At 39.3% G+C, this 16,427-nt stretch overlaps 1 protein-coding gene across 5 annotated transcripts in view; it reads right to left on the minus strand.

Moving 5' to 3' along the window:
• UTRN (utrophin) overlaps positions 1–16,427 on the minus strand; it is a 500,711-nt gene that overhangs the window by 386,672 nt on the left and 97,612 nt on the right. For all 5 annotated transcript variants that reach the window (XM_004752757.2, XM_004752758.3, XM_004752759.3 and 2 more), the window contains one exon: positions 10,362–10,423. In XM_004752757.2, the coding sequence (XP_004752814.2) occupies positions 10,362–10,423 (62 nt within the window). The remainder of the gene's footprint in view (positions 1–10,361; positions 10,424–16,427) is intronic.

Raw genomic sequence — 16,427 nt, forward strand, 5'->3', positions numbered from 1 at the left:
TGATTTACTTAATCTCATTATAAATAATCAAGTTACAACTGGGTATAATAAGGGGATGAGTGAAAACATAAGTTTTTAAGTGCTCTCACAACTAACATATCTGATATGGTATCTTACAAACAAATAATAAATGTGAGCCCTTTGACACTGTTCAGCTATTCCATTTTTTATGCTCTATTTTCAAAACAGGATTTGAGGCAGCCAAGGCAATTCGTGCGTACACAAGTATCATATACATGGATATACACGGCATATACATATATACACATATACTAGATACTAGATATACTATAATGTATTTGCATTCTTCTCAGATTCATTTGAGATGAATCTGATGTCCCCAGCCTCTGGTAACATATTGTAAGCTTTAGCATCTCTAATTTTTTTTATTGTTTTCTGTTTTTGATCATTTTTGGCAAGGCCTTAGTTATTTTAAAATTTCAAAAAGAAATAAGCAATATAACTTGATACTTCTTTTGATATTTTTAAAGCAGACTCTTTCACTTATGAATCCCCAATCTCAGCAAGGATGCAACTTTAGCATCCTTTTGGCTCTTGTAGTTCTTCATTTTCTTAAAAGTCAATAAGGCACCAGTGAGCACCACGAACAATACCATTCTGGTTAATTATGTTTACATATAAACACATTTTTTAAGTTTTTTATAACAAAAATGTTATGCTTTTTCTCTTGGTAGTAGAACTGAAAGCATTAAAAGTACAATATTTTCTTTGGATTTCTTCTTTTTGTGATGTGTATTATTGTGTAAAATAAATAATAGATTAAAACAAAGACTAGTATCTCTAGTCAAGATTAAAGAAACTGTGGGGTGCCTGGGTGACTCAGTCAGTTAAGCATCTGCCTTCGGCTCAGGTCATGATCCTGGGATGGAGTCTGGTGTTGGGCTCCCTGCTCAGGGGTGTCTGCTTCTCCCTCTCCTCCCTGCTCACGCTCTCTCTCGCTATCTCTACCTCTCATATAAATAAATAAAAGCCTTAAAGAAAAAGAGAGATTAAGCAAACTGATAAAATGAGGTCCATCACTATAAATGTACACAAATGTACATTATATATATGCTATATATAAATATTTATATTTATTTATATTTACATATAAATACATCATTCATTATTGTTATGTATTTATTTATTATATATAAATATATGTTTATATTATTTATATACTATATTAAAAATATTTATAAAAATTTATAAAGCTATAAATGTATAGTTTGACCAATGAAATGAAGACTTATGAAGGTCAATATCAACTTTATGATTCCACTCTACAGGGAAAGCAGGAGAGCAACATTGCTTTTGACTGAAAAGAGTGAGAGCAAAATGAGTGCAGTGAAATAGCTAAGGAGGTCTTTAAACACCTTGCAAAGGAAAGCCAACAAGATTGCTACAGTCAAAAGAATCAGTGAGCACATGGCTCCCGGCATTTTTTTTTTTTTTTTTTTTTTTTAAGAATTCAGGGTAGCCAGCACAAGTTCTTAAGAACTGAAAAAGATTCCATTTAGAAGCTCTCTTGCAAGAAGGGAAAGAGGGTGGGAGGAAAAAGAAAGAGAGTGAGGGACTGGAGAAACATGGCTCAGGTAATCCCACTAACAACACATTCACTGCAGAATAATGATTTATGTGCCATGTTCACACAGGAATCAAATCAACGATTTCTTTAATAACTACAAAATACTGTAAAACGCAAGCTAAACCAAATAACACCTTCCTGAGAATCAAAAGTCAGACAGCATGTAACAGAAGTTTTTCCTTGATTTGGAGTGAGCTAAGTCATGAGATAGTGCTGATACACTGGTATGCTAAGGTTCCGCATGTGGGGCTCACAGAGCTGGCAGCCAGAGGCAAGAGGCCAGTTGCCTACTCCATGGACAAACACCAGGTGAGGTCTGCAAGCTGAGTAAACCCGGTCCAAATGCATACCAGGCAAGGTCTGTAACAAGACCGCTCATTCCATACATGCACAACTGGCAAAGCAGGGGAAATGTTTGGAGAGCGCAGTTCCTCAAACAATATGCTACCATGGGATCAGGGCAAGGCATTAGTTCTGGGACTGATAATGATGACTGATAAGGGTAAATAAAATGACACTTTCTTTGTTTAATAAAGGAGGGACAGCCACCCTGCCCTTTCTTTCCCCTTAGGGTATCTCCTTAAAAACACAATAAGACCAGATTTGGGGTGAGGAATTAGATAAACCCCCATCTCCAGCTTTCTAACCCAAGATAACAAAGACCTTAGGGGAACGCAAGAGTCTCTCAGGAGGTACACAAGAGACCCAGGCAAGGAGCATCCATTTGTACTGTGCTTGCTCTGTATTCTGTATCAGATAGAGGTCTTTTTATTGGCAGGATTTTCTTTTTTTTTTTTTTTTTTTTTTAATTTCCCCAACAGATGACAAGAACAAAATTAACAGTATCAACACTCCACATTCCCCAATCCAGTTTGGCTCCACTCATAGTTGGCAGGTGACTACCTGTAGTTAGAGCCACAGGTTTCCCGAGGTTAGGTACAGCTAAAAGCAGGTCCTTCCCAGCTCTGTTTAACAGAAAGAGCTTCTTTCCCCTAAAACTTTCCCTCACCTCTTCAACAATCCTCTCCCTCCGCTCACTGGCCCGTACTGGCTTCGGTCTACGACCCCCTCCCCCCAGCACCAACCAGAGCCCATCTCTGAAGGTGGGGATGGCGGGGAGGGCCACTCAGGCTGAGTGAAAAAGCACAAGGTGGGTGGCTGGGCTCACCCCGTTCTAGGCAAAGGCTGAAAAGTCATTTCCTCTCAGCGGATCAATCTCAAAACTGAGCATGGGTTATAATGCATCAGCAAATACTGTCAAATTTGCTTAACAGTTACAAGTAATAATGGGTTCAGTCAAAATCTTTTATTTATTTATTTATTTTTACTTTAACCACAGTAACCAGGTAAAAGTGATTTTGCAAGTATGCTATTTGGAACCAAAACAAACAAAAGAAATCAAACTGAATGAAAACAAACAAACAACAACAAAACCAAACTTACATAATGTAGCCAAAACATAGCTTGGAACTGTTTAAGAATACGAAGTGCACTTTATTGTGTAATGGTGAGTAAACATAAATTAAAACTTTTTTTTTAATATTTTATTTATTTATTTGACAGACTGAGATCACAAGTAGGCAGAGCAGTAGGCAGAGAGAGAGAGAGAGGGAAGCAGGATCCCTGCTGAGCAGAGAGCCCAATGCGGGGGGCTTCATCCAGGACCCTGAGATCATGACCCGAGCTGAAGACAGGGCTTAACCCACTGAACCACCCAGGTGTCCCTAAATTGAAACTTCTTAAACAACTAATTGAACAGATATGGTGCCTTAAACAACAAGTTGAGTTGCCATCGTCATGCTCATGAAAATAAATCAACAGTGGACACAGTGTGTAACTCACAGAGCTCAGATCTCTACTGGAGATGAGACTGACAGTCCCCCGGAAGCCTATACTGTCTCCTTCACAAGACTGAAAGAAGACTGAACAGCTACAGGCTGCCTTTCTTGCCCCATCTTCTACAAAGCTCCCTACACATCTTTCCCCACTCTCATTTCTGTGACCATCAACCTCCAACAGGAAAAGAGGAGAAAACAATGGGACTCTAGAAGCAATGTCCCTCTGCCTCAAAGGAACACATCTGAATAGCTCTCCACAGTGAAATCTATTTTAAAAAATTTAAAAAATGCTTCACAGATTTTCCTTTTATGCTCCATCAATTTAAATTTCAAGTTTGGAATTTACTGACTTCTATGAAAACGTGGCTCATCGTTGTCTTCAAAAAGGGAAAGGCAGAAATCTGCCCAAACTAAAGTTCAGCATTTTCAAGTCGGTACATTCTCTGCCTAACCTTTGTTAAACCTCTTTTGAGAATCACCTCACCAAACTGATAAAAATGCTTCTGCAATGTGTACATCTCAGCTCTGCCAGACGAGCAGCTCTGAAAGTCAGCCAGAGAAAATGCAGGCTGGGAGTCAGAAGGAAGTTCCCAACACTGAAGCAAAGAGGCCCTCACTGCCTCCCTCGGGAGACCAGCCCACGAACAAACCAGAGGACCTTAAAGCTGAGCAGGAGCGAAACACTCAAACTTCACCATCAGACAATGGAATAAAGTGGGTTTAACGAGTCAATGCTTTTTTGTTTGTTTGTTTTTCCACTTCTGTTTTAAAATATATGTGTAGCACAGACCAGGGGTACTACAAGCTAGGGTTATCTGAGAGGGTCTAAATTTAGCATTCTTAAGCAATTAAAATCTCCCATAATGTTTCATAATAATGCCTCGATATTTCTTCTCAATATAAGGCAAGTAATTACGACCAAGTGTGTTTTATAGCTAAAGGAATAAAAACCAAGTGACCTGGAAAAATTGGCTAATAATTTGCCTGAGGTCATAAATAAATGAGCAGCACCTCCAGGAATAAGTGTTAAATTTCCTAACTCTCAGTTCCTTCAGATAATCATTTTCTTCTGAGCTCTTCATAACTTTTTAAAATCCAACAACCATACACTGTTCTATCCTGGGTGGTTTCTCAGGATTCCCAAACTCCAAAGCATAGCTCTGTAACATACTAACAAGGATTTGCAGCAAAAAGGATATATATTTATAGTGAATGCTGCCTTAGCTATCCTATTTCTTTATATAGTGAAAAATCAAACAATGGTTTTAGATCCATACTCTTCAATATTCTCAAGCTCTTTACCAAACCCCTTATCAAGGAATGAATTGAACCGATTTTAACTTTTAAATCTCATTTTTCATTACCCCCATTTAATAGGAGAATTCTATTTGAAGAATCCTGTGCAGCAAGCGTGAGCATCTTATGTATTAAATCCAAATGGTGATTTGACAATCTTTCCAGTGCAACTCCAAAAACAGGTAAATAGGGAAATCGCAGAGCTGGATTTTTTTGTTGATTTTTGTGAGTAAATGCAGCAAAGTGTATTCATATCCATGGACTAACACTGTTGGTGCCATTTTGCACTCAATTCTACGCTCCCTCCTACCTCTTTTGAATATAACAACTACCAACTGGTTTATGGATATAAAGTATCAGGCATTTAAATATGTTTCTGTCACTGTCATTCATTGATCTATTAAGCCTATCAAGGCTCACTGGGAGCCTCCTAAATGCCAGAAGTGGTGCCAGCAAACAAAAGAAACAATCCTTGTACCCATGGAGCTTACCAATCATTAGGAGAGGAGAGACAAATATTTTCAGATACAACTGTTTAAAGTACAATTCTGATCAGTGTTTTGGGAGTACAGAGCATATCTGTCCTCATCTGGGAGCTCAGAAAAAGAATCCTTGGGGAAATGATATTTCAGCTCCAGCAACAAATAGGAAAAGGAGTTGGCCAGGAAAAGATGGAAGAAGGAGCAAGGGTAGAAGCCATGAGGGAGCTCATCATGATAGCCAGAGCATCAGAAGGGAAGGAGAGAGAGCAAAATGCAATCAGAAGTAGTTTTGTTAGGGTACGGAGTCGACCACCCCTCAATTAGACAGAGAACACTCTCGATAATGCAAGTCACACAGTGAGATTTATTTCCATCTAGCGGTGGTCCAAGTATCCGCCCGGAGCAGCGGATTTCAACAAGGACCCCAAGCACTCAAAGCCAAGGGTTTATATAGCATTTTCAAGGCACTTCTTCATAGCTACATACATATTATGCACCCCACTTGGACAGTTTTAACTTTGTTTAACCTTTTGCCACCCCGGTGTTACCCTGGCGCCATCCTGGCGGTTGGTTAAGCGAGATTTAGGTTTAGAAGAAATTCAACTTGATTTACATTTCCTTCCGCCTCAGCTTCCCTCAGTTTTATGGTGCGACCTTAGGCCTGCAGGAACTGAGCCACTGTCTCCGGAAACAGGGCCATTGAAGAGATAGCCCTTTTTGTTCTAAATCACCAGGACATTTGCAAACCAAGGGAGACTCCTGTCTTACAGGATTGTGGTCTCTGCAAGTTAAGTATTTGTTTTTCTTTAACATTTGGTCCCTATGGCACCATCACCTAACCATCCTGGTGGTATATGATTAAATTGTTTCTTAGGTTTTAGCTACTTTCTCTTATCTCAAGTTATCTGCGCCCTGTGGGCTGGTTAGGGACGCTCAGTAAAATGGCTTCCGGGCCTTCAGGATGGCCATTCTTATGCTAACCCACTCTCACAGTGCAAGGTGCCGGCTTTTGCTTTGCCAAGATGGCTGTACTTATGTCAGGGCTAGACTCCAGGTGGGTACAGCCTTGTTTTTCTTGGCCTTCACACCTGGAGCTGATTTCTGGGACTTGTTTTTAAGTCCCCTGGGGGAAGGGGAGCAGGGACAGTAAAATAGGTCCTTACAGTTTGTTGAGAGCAACATTTGAGGGCCTTAAAAGGCAAGTAAGAACAGCAGGCAGCCACTGAAAGATTCAACTGAAGAGAAAAGGGTATGGCAACTTACATTGTAAGAGCACTCTTGCTACTCTATAGACTGCAGAAAGAAGGGAACAGATAGGCAAAGCATGGCATGGCAGAACCAGCTGGTAGATTATTACAGTGATCCACGTGTTCAGGGATAATTTTTTTAAAAACAACGGTAAAATCATGACTCTCATACGCATGTAGTATCAACACGTGTCAAAGACTTCAACTCATTAATTGACAAGAGAACCAGAAAGGTATTACAACCAGTTCAAAGGAGAATTCAAAAGACCACGTTTATACGCAATAAAGGAAAGCGGAAATAAATTTATAATAGATGCAAAAATAGGTCTATCCCAGGAATAATAATCAATTGCCTTCCACCTACTTTGCACTTTTTATGGACAAGAATCATTTGCATTATTATCTGTTTTCTACAACTCTCAGAGTTGTGGAGTAGCTCACAGACAAGGGAAGGCCAATAACCCAGACATCTGAACTGGAAGGACTCTCACTAATCTATTTGCCTATCTTAAAGTTGTTCGCATATTTTCCTAACTCAGATAATAGTGACTTGGCAAAAGGAGGTGTCAAAAGAGGGAGAGAAATAGACATTTTTAATATGTATAGGTAGGAGACTCAATAAGATTTGGTGTTTGAGGGCGCCTGGGTGGCTCAGTGGGTTAAGCCGCTGCCTTCGGCTCAGGTCATGATCTCAGGGTCCTGGGATTGAGTTCCACATCGGGCTCTCTGCTCAGCAGGGAGCCTGCTTCCTCCTCTCTCTCTGCCTACTTGTGATCTCTCTCTGTCAAATAAATAAATAAAATCTTAAAAAAAAAAAAAAAAAAAAGATTTGGTGTTTGATTACAAGGGGCCAGGGAGGGGACCACAAAGAAAATGTCCAGGGATGGAATTCAAAATAAATTCCTATGGAAGACACCATCAGTTATCTATTTGCATTTTTCAGGACAAGGGCCTGACTACTCTAGAGAGGGACCCATGCTGCAGGGAAGCAGCAGACTCAACAATAATTCTATTTTAAACTCTACCATGATATACCAAAGGGCATGGACAAAGAAATAAATGAAATCAAATTCATTCTCTTTACCGGGACTTTTTTTCTCTTGTGCCAGCCTCTGGATTACCTAGTGACACCATGCCCAAAACTACCTTTTCCTTGCAGAGTGGAATTAAGCTGTATGGGGAGTCTATGGAAATCTCCCAGCACAGAAATGTGTTATTCTCTTTCCTAACCAGCAGTGTGGAAGCAATGTGATTTATGGGTTCAGGACAGCCAGGGGAAAGAAAGAACGTGGATGGAGTTCAATGTCCCTGCCATGGAGTTTCCATCTCTTTATGTCCACATACTCATAATTTCTTTGATAAGTTTGCTCTAGAACCACCAAACTTTCTTTCTACTTTGATTTCTTACTCCATGTCATCTGAAAGGAAATGTTTCCAGGGTCAGCTCTACTTTTGATACTTCTTCTCCAAACAAAATAAGCTTTTAGCTCCTGTGTCAGTTTACATAACTGGAACTGTTAAAATGTTAAAAATTTTAAAAATGATAATATTACCTGGTCTTTTCACTGTCTTGGCAATAATTAAAAGCTTCCTGGGGCACATAATTTACATAGGACTTAAAACATTCACTCACTACTACAGAATAATATGTGCATTATAAATGTATAAATTTAAATATCAAGTTCATCAAGTAAACTATCCTGGTACTGGACTTTGTGTTACATGAGGTCTTTTTAAACATGTTAATCATCAGCAATAAATACTGAGCTACTTTTTTTTCCCCCTTAACATTCATTTATTTATTTGAGAGACAGAAGGAATGAGAGTGAGGAATGGGCAGAGGAAGAGGGAGAGAATCCCAAGCGGACTCCCCACTGAGCGTGGAGCCCCATGTGGGGTTCAGTCTCACGACCGTGAGATCATAGCCTGAGTCGAAACCAAGAGTCAGACACTTCACTGACTGAGCCATCCAGCTTCCCTGATACTGAGCTATCTCTTGAGAGAATTCAGGTACATGACCCAAATGATCACTGGACACTGAGGAGCATCTAATGGAAAAGAAGTCAAGGGACACCAGCTGCAGTAAGGATATTTTTAAAGCTCGGCAAAGGGGTCCTTGGGCCACACTGGGTAGGAGCGGCAGCTTTGATGCCACTCTTTCAACCATCAGTAACAGCTCCGGACCTAGAGATGAAGAACACCTGCTGGGTGACACTCCAGCTCAACCATATGTCACATACTGTCCAGGTACTCTCTCGCCTGAGCCAAACTCATGGCAACGCTGATAAAGGTAACCATTTTCAATTATTCTTTCCCAGATGTCATCTCTATTCTACCCTCCACCTTGCCATGTCAGATTGCACTAGATCTATTCTCATAAAGAGGGGTAAAAGTCTTTCTCCCAGTTTCAAATGTTCCCCAAATGAAGGTCTACCAAGACAATGATGCTTTCAAATGATCTTTAAAATCAGTCCTAAGGTAATTCTTCCCCAATGACTACACTGAGCTGCTAAAAAAATAGGTCTGCTTAACTTGCTCTACTTAGAAGTGACCGTATCATCCTCAAAAACAACCAGGATGGATAATCTTACACATTTGAGCCCTCATAAAACCACTGGGATATAACATCTCCTACCCAGACGCTCTCAGTTGCTATAACTATGCTGCCCAGAATATGGTCACACGCAGATGGGTATTTCAAACGTTTTGAATAATGTCAAATCCAAGCATGCAGACATTACCTCTGCCTCTAAAATAAAACAAATTAAAATTTCCCCCAAAATACCTATGTCTGCTCTGAAATAAATCCTACACATAAAACCACAAATTATGCAAGCACGTCTATATTCTTGAGCCTTCTGTCAAAGTTCGTTTTCACATTCCTTACATTCTCAGAGGCAAGATAAAACATCCCTCAACAAAAACGTGTGAAACCTAAGAAAACATTGCAATCAAATAATCATCTGTAAACACTGGGATGTGAAGCAATTTTTAAACCATGCTGCTACGCAAAGTAATCCTAAAACATTCTCACGTTGCCTCAAAGAAATACCAAGGTTTATTTTCTTGACCTTTGCAACCTTTTCAAATAGAAAATTTTGAAAAAAGATATCCCTTAATTAAAGTACCTTTCCTACTATTTAAAAGACTATGATGATGCTTCTCCAAGAAACCTTTATTTCTCCCCTTTCTAATGTGAAATCCTGCAAATTTCCCTTCCATTTCAAACTTAAAGTACCAAATCCCAATGTCAATAACCAATGGATAGTTATGTAAGAACAAGTTTGAAAATAGCCCTGCCCATTCCTTTGTAGGTTTGTCCTGCCCCTAAAAAGAATATCATTCAAAACACTGATTATGTTCCAAGCAGTTAGAAATGCTGAGAAAGAGTAGATCCTTGGGGAAAGAGGTGAGAAAGTTCTCAAAAAAAGAACCACAGGGTAGATCACCATTATTAGCCACATCCACAGACAGGAAAATCCCTAAACGTTTCTGCATGGGGTAGAAAGGCTGCCTGAACAACAATTTGATTTAAACCAGGCAAAGTGAAATCATCATCTGTCTAGCTAAGCGAACACAAAATTTGCCCAGTGATATATTAATTTCCTAAAGGTACCCAGGATTCACAGAATCAAGAGCAGCAAACTATTGGCATATTACTAAAAAATGCCAGGTAAAAATTAAAAACTGTTTATACTATGACAGTGTTCACACCATGAACTGCTTGTACCAGGATTTCCGTTTAAATATATTCCAGAAGAGAATTTTTATAAAAGTACAAATGTATCTTCATACTCAGAAGATTTCTGTTAGGTCACATGTCATGGGAAAATTCCTTGCACCTCCAAACAAACTCCGTCAATCAGAAAGAAGCATTTGAATCACCATCAAGTGTCTGAAAGTCTGTTACCTTCGAAAATCGCGCATTAATCCATTTGGTAAAGGTCTTCTTCTGCACGTCATTGTGTTCATCTGCGGGAGGGAAAAGGAGAGAAGGGAAATGAATGCACGTCTGTATCTTTGGGAAGGGCTCTAAATACAATCACCCCCATCGTGGAGAGTTTAAAATTGTAAATCCTAAGGGTTCCTGAGGCATAAAGATCCACAGCTGAGGAAGAACAGGAAGGCTAAGGGAGTCTGCCCCTGTCTTCAGCAGGGGAAGCTAGGGCACCTTCCCCAGGGAGCCTGCCCGCCCTGTCCTGAGCCTCAACCATTCAGTCCCCACGTGCGGGACAGAATCAGCATCTCCCCTTCACACTATTCCACATAATACTTCCTGTTGCATTTTGCTAAGTGAAATTTCCGCGTGATAAAGACGTTAGCATATCCAAAACAAAAATCGAAGTCATCCACAAAAAAAGCCTAAGAAACTCAGGATCTTCCTCATTTTTTGAACAAGTCCTACCCTTCCAGAACAAAAACTAGCATAAGGTTATTCCACAACCTCTATTTTCCTGTAGCAAGAATAACAGGACAAGGTTTTAATGATCGTGATCTATAAATCACAGTATTTTACAAGTGGAGAAACAGGAGTCTTTTTTTTTTTAAATGATCAAGTTTGGTTTTGATGACAAATTCATGTTCCAAGCCACAGCCAATGAAAATGAACGACAGCGTCCAGAATGTCTTGAAGATGGGCAGAATGATTTAGTGAAGCGCAGGGAAACCCTGTGATATATCAAACAGACAAAGGGCTTTAGAACAAACTAGACCACACCCCAATCCACTTAGCAGGTGACCCTGGGTAATCACTACAATGCCCCCTCTCCTCTGGTTCTCCTTGTAAAAGAGAGATAAATAACACCCCGCCTGCAAGGGCATTTTGAAGATGAGTGAATCTAAGCAGAAACCATTTGCCAAAGAGCTGGCATTGAACTCTTTGTTATTGTTATTGCTATAATCATTACTACAGTCTACATGTAAACATGGCAGATAAATACCCATTGTGCCCTCTCTGCTACTTCTAATGAGATCCTCTTCAGTTCCTCCCCAGTTCTCTACTGCAACCAGCAAGAGTCACTGTTGGCTTACTGCCTGCAGAAGGGCACATTAAAACCATCTCTGACTGGTTCCAAAAGCTGCCTCAGGAGGATTTAGAACGATGCTGAAAGCTGTGGTTCTGTCTGTCTGTGTGCATGAACACACTGCCTGCCCCGGTACCATCCACACTACCGGGCTGCCTCTCACATCATAACAGCAAGATAGTAACAGAGATGCCCCAGTGCACCCTGCTCTCCGTGCATCAATTTAAAAGGGCAGCCTTCACCCTAGACCTCCTAAGGCATCTCTAACAGCAGAAGTAGAAGTTCAGCCACCACTTCACCAAGTTTGTGATCTCTTTGATCCTTCCTCCCTTCTGCAAGGAGAGTTTGTGATTAAAAGGTCATTCCTGAAATAAAGAGGAGAGTTGCAGCTCCAGAAAGGAGTGCCCTTTTACACATCCATAAAGGTAATTGGAGACTGACTCTGAGAAACAAAGGGGGAAACTGGGTGAAAAACAAAACTGTTGTCTAAGAACCTTCTTGATGCTAACTGCACTGAGAGGTAGCCTGCTTTCCAGAAAGGACAATGCAGTCAGCCTCAGACCTGATTTCCGGCTTTCTGCCATCGATCAATGCCATATATAAGCCATTTATTAACCAAGAGGTCTTGCTTACACACTCTGAATGTCCCCACCTTGCAATCACGCCCAAGAGAGACAGAGCTGAGATGATACAGAAAATATAAGTCAGCCACATTCATCATGCGTATATATCTGTATCAGCCCCACCAATACAAATCAGTGTTCAGAGCTCTTAGAAAAGCTAATTATTTGTCCAATTAACCTTAGAAAAGATTTATTTTTGTATAGTTTACTATACATATATCCCATAATACTATGAACAAAAATACATATAAAGGTCATAAATATTAAATTTTCCTAATTTTATAACATTCATCACACAAGCTGAAAATTTTATCACCATAAAAATGGGGAACATTCTTGGGGCACCTGAGTGGCTCAGTGGGTTAAGCCTCTGCCTTCGGCTCAGGTCATGATCTCAGGGTCCTGGGATCGAGTCCCACATGGAGCCCCACATCAGGCTCTCTGCTCAGCGGGGAGCCTGCATCCCCTACTTCTCTGCCTGCCTCTGCCTGTGATCTCTCTGTCAAATAAACAAAATCTTTAAAAAAAATAAAAATAAATTTTTTAAAATGGGGAATATTCCTAAGGATTGATATTAATGAATTTTGGTTTTTTCTTATCCTCTTTTCTGAGCATTTAACCTTCTTATTTTCAAAAATATTAAAATATTTAATAGTTCATATGTTCCTCTCCATTATCAGATATAGTCCAGATACAGACTGGACAAAGAAATGAGTATGTGCACCTTAATGAATGATAACTAAGGTTCTTCAACTTATCACATAAAGTAGAAAATTAAATGCTAAAAATAGATTTCTCCCATATGGAGATGTTTACAAAAATGAATAAGTTAATGTTTCTATAATAGTCTATGATCTTTGGGTCAAATCTAAGTTTGAATATGAGTCTAAGTAACCAATACGAAATAAAGTATGAGGTTGTAGAGATACATTGTCCAACATCCAAGCCTTTCAAAAATACTTCCAAATTTATAACACTCCTCTGTATTCATTTTCCTGACAGTTAAAAAAGGGGGAGGGGAAGAGTTCAAATTTCAATAAGGCATTAATTCACATTTCCCTTTTCTAACACACACACACACACACACTCACACACCCCTCTTATTTTCTACCAGAAAGGAACTCAGTAAAAGAACTGGAATTAGCCTGCAGCTTTTCAATTATGAGGTTAAAATATAACAAATTTGGAACACTTCGTAGTAGAAAACAGCCCTTTGCACCACAATTAAGGTAACAACACTGGCCCAGGTCCTGTTTCTGGGAGGTAAAAATATGCCAGCAAAGTGGTAGTACTAAAAATCTCAGTCATGCAATACTGATCAATCATTTTGCCTTTCCTAGAAATTTATGCAGAACTTCAAAAGTCTCAAAGTCATTCAGCTCTCCATTATCAAGCCAATTTGTCATTTAATTTCTCCAAAATAAAAATGTGCAGTTAATACCATCTTACATATAACTGACTTTTTCTACATAAATAAGTTAGTATAATTTACACTCTAAATGTATTCATTCCGGTTCCTAAACAAGCATTGTCTTTAGATTCAGATTTTCAAAAAACCCTTTAGTTTCTGAAAGCCTTTCAGGGCTTAGCAAATCTCATCCATTTAATGACCTTTCTCCATTAAGGGGACAAACACGGGACTGAATTAGGGGAAGAAAAATGTGTTAAATCCCTTAAGGCTGATTTTCCAAATTCTTCCTCTAAATATTTTGCTCCTCTTAAAATGCTTTTGACATGCTCACACAGATCCAAGGGCCTTTGCTGCTGTCTCGCCTGGAATTTTATTTCTGTGATGGGTGAGAGAAGTAAAGCAAAAAACATCAACAAAGCAGCCTGATAAATCTTCCAGGAAACTGGCTTGCAATTTTTTTCACTTCACCAGCTCAAATGCGTATCAAAAATTCTTTCAGCAGAACGCAGCAACAAATCTCAATTTAAATCCTGAACTGGAAATGTGGCAGAGAAATTAGACTTGTTTCCCTTATGGAAACACCCAAGTCCTAGGAACACGGATACTTCTCTTAAAACCAGACTACTGTTAGCGAGAAAGCATTATCCGCCTGTACATCTTTCAAAGCAACTGAAGAGCGTCCAATTGGCTGGCGATAACCTGAGTCCATAAAATGCAGTTATGTAGAGAAGAAGTCCCTACACTTTAAGCCAAAAGAGAAATGTCTTGTTGGATGATTTAAAACTTGGATTGGCTTTATTAAAGCCTCTCATGAAAGGCAACTCACCCTAGAAAGCCAGTTTCTCATTAGCAAAAGAGATTATTTCGGAAGGAATGAAAGCATTTCAGACCATCCTCCCACTTCTTTTTCTGGCTACTGTATTTCATCAAGTCCAAAGAAACCCACCACCGGGGCTTAGTGAGATCTTGGGGTCTCCTACCCACTTGGTTGGCCTCTGAACACCACCAGTTCACTTACTGAAACAACACGAATAAAAATGGCACATGGAAATATGTAAATATTATGTAACAATCTGCCAAATGTTACAAATACGTAGTCAAAGACGCAGAGACAAGAGAAGACAGACGGCTCTCAATTAGAGTGTATAAACTCCAAACTTGTTTCAAAATCTGACATTCTCAGAGGGGCTGGGGGAAAAAAACTTAAAAATGTGCTTTTCAAAATTGTCAAAACTACCTAAGTATATCTGGAGTTTAGATAATTAACATTTCAAATGTTATCTTCATATGTTTATCGCATTTATACTTTGAAGTTATTAAAGCCAAAAACCATTTGAAACAGACTTTCAGACTTCACGCTATAAGAAGCAAAGAACAACTCGATGGTCTCTTTGGCAGATGTGAAGGTGGGTGAAGTGACAAGAGGAAAACAACTTTCCTTTGCAAGAAGCCTGAGATCCAGGGACGAAAGCTGAAGGAACTGTCCAATATCACCCACTGCACAATGTCAAGAGCCACAAACAGAACCAGGTCCCACTGGCTCCTAAGCCTGCGTTCAATGTATGCCAAGCACAAGGAGGTCCAAGTTTCATGGGGAAAAAGGCATTTAAAATATATCTTGAAGGACAGATGACTTCTGGTTCATGCAAAGAAGGGCATTCTAGACATAATAAGAGAAAAGAATAATACCCTCTTCATTTCAGGCTCAAATTCAACATCTAACAAAAAAGAGCTTATTTAATTAAACATAATGCATATTTATGAGAAAACAGAGTGTTTTAACATATAATAACATCAAAAGAACAATTCTAAAATACTCCAAACTTGGAATTTGAGAGGCAGGGTGGAGGGGTTTGGGGGTTAGGGAAGGAAAAACTGAAACAAGATGGGATCGGGAGGGAGACAAACCATAAGAAGCTCTTAATCTCACAAAACAAACTGAGGGTTGCTGGCAAGGGGTGGGGGTGGGGGCGGTTAGAGAGAGGGTGGTTGGGTTATGGACATTGGGGAGGGTGTGTGATATGGTGAGTGCTCTGAAGTGTGTAAACCTGGTGATTCACAGACCTGTACCACTGGGGCCAATAATACATTATATATTTATAAAAATAATTAATAAAAAAATAACTTTGCAATCACAGAAATTAAAATAAAATACTCCAAACTTCAGAACATCTTCAATCCTTAAAAATATTTATACCCATAAAAAGAAGATGAGTACAGAGTTAGAATTATATGTTCAAAAATGTTTTTTTTAAAAATATGGATTCTTTGAAAAGCAACCTCTTTATATAAACCTTCTAGCATCGTCCATCCATTCCCCTCCCAAATTCATGGCAATTCTGCAGCTCCTGGATTCCAAAAATTCTACAGCCCCACATGCACTGTGTTTAGGATTTCTGTCATGTTCACCATTGGAAGAAAATGTCTGTTTCATCAGAGAACCAACCTAACCCACCCAAACTACCCACCTTACTTTCACAGAATCAGGGTGTCTAAGAGCTGGAAAGTATATAAAATCAGAGGACCTGATCAAGCCCCAATCTGAAACTAGACACATCAGAAGTTTATCCCACAAGATGAAGTCAAGTGGTGCCAGAAATCAAATCAGAATCCCCATCTCTATCTAGTATTCTCCGGTACTCGCAAAGCTCTTTAACACCTTGATTCAATACAATTAACATACCACACAATTCATTCATGTAAAGTCTACAATTCAGTGTTTTCTGATAAATTACATATTAAATTTTTTTAATTGTGGTGAAATACACAGAACATAAATTTTCCCACTTTAACCATATTAAAGGTGCAATCCAGTGGCATTAATTATATTCACAAGGTTGTGCAACCATCACCACTACATCCAAAACTTTTTTCATCTGCACGAGTAGAAGTCTCATAACCATTAAACAAGAATTCTC

This window comes from Mustela putorius, unplaced genomic scaffold, assembly GCF_011764305.1.
Source record: "Mustela putorius furo isolate JIRA1106 unplaced genomic scaffold, ASM1176430v1.1 tig00003863_pilon_pilon_pilon, whole genome shotgun sequence".
Taxonomy (NCBI): Eukaryota; Metazoa; Chordata; class Mammalia; order Carnivora; family Mustelidae; genus Mustela; species Mustela putorius.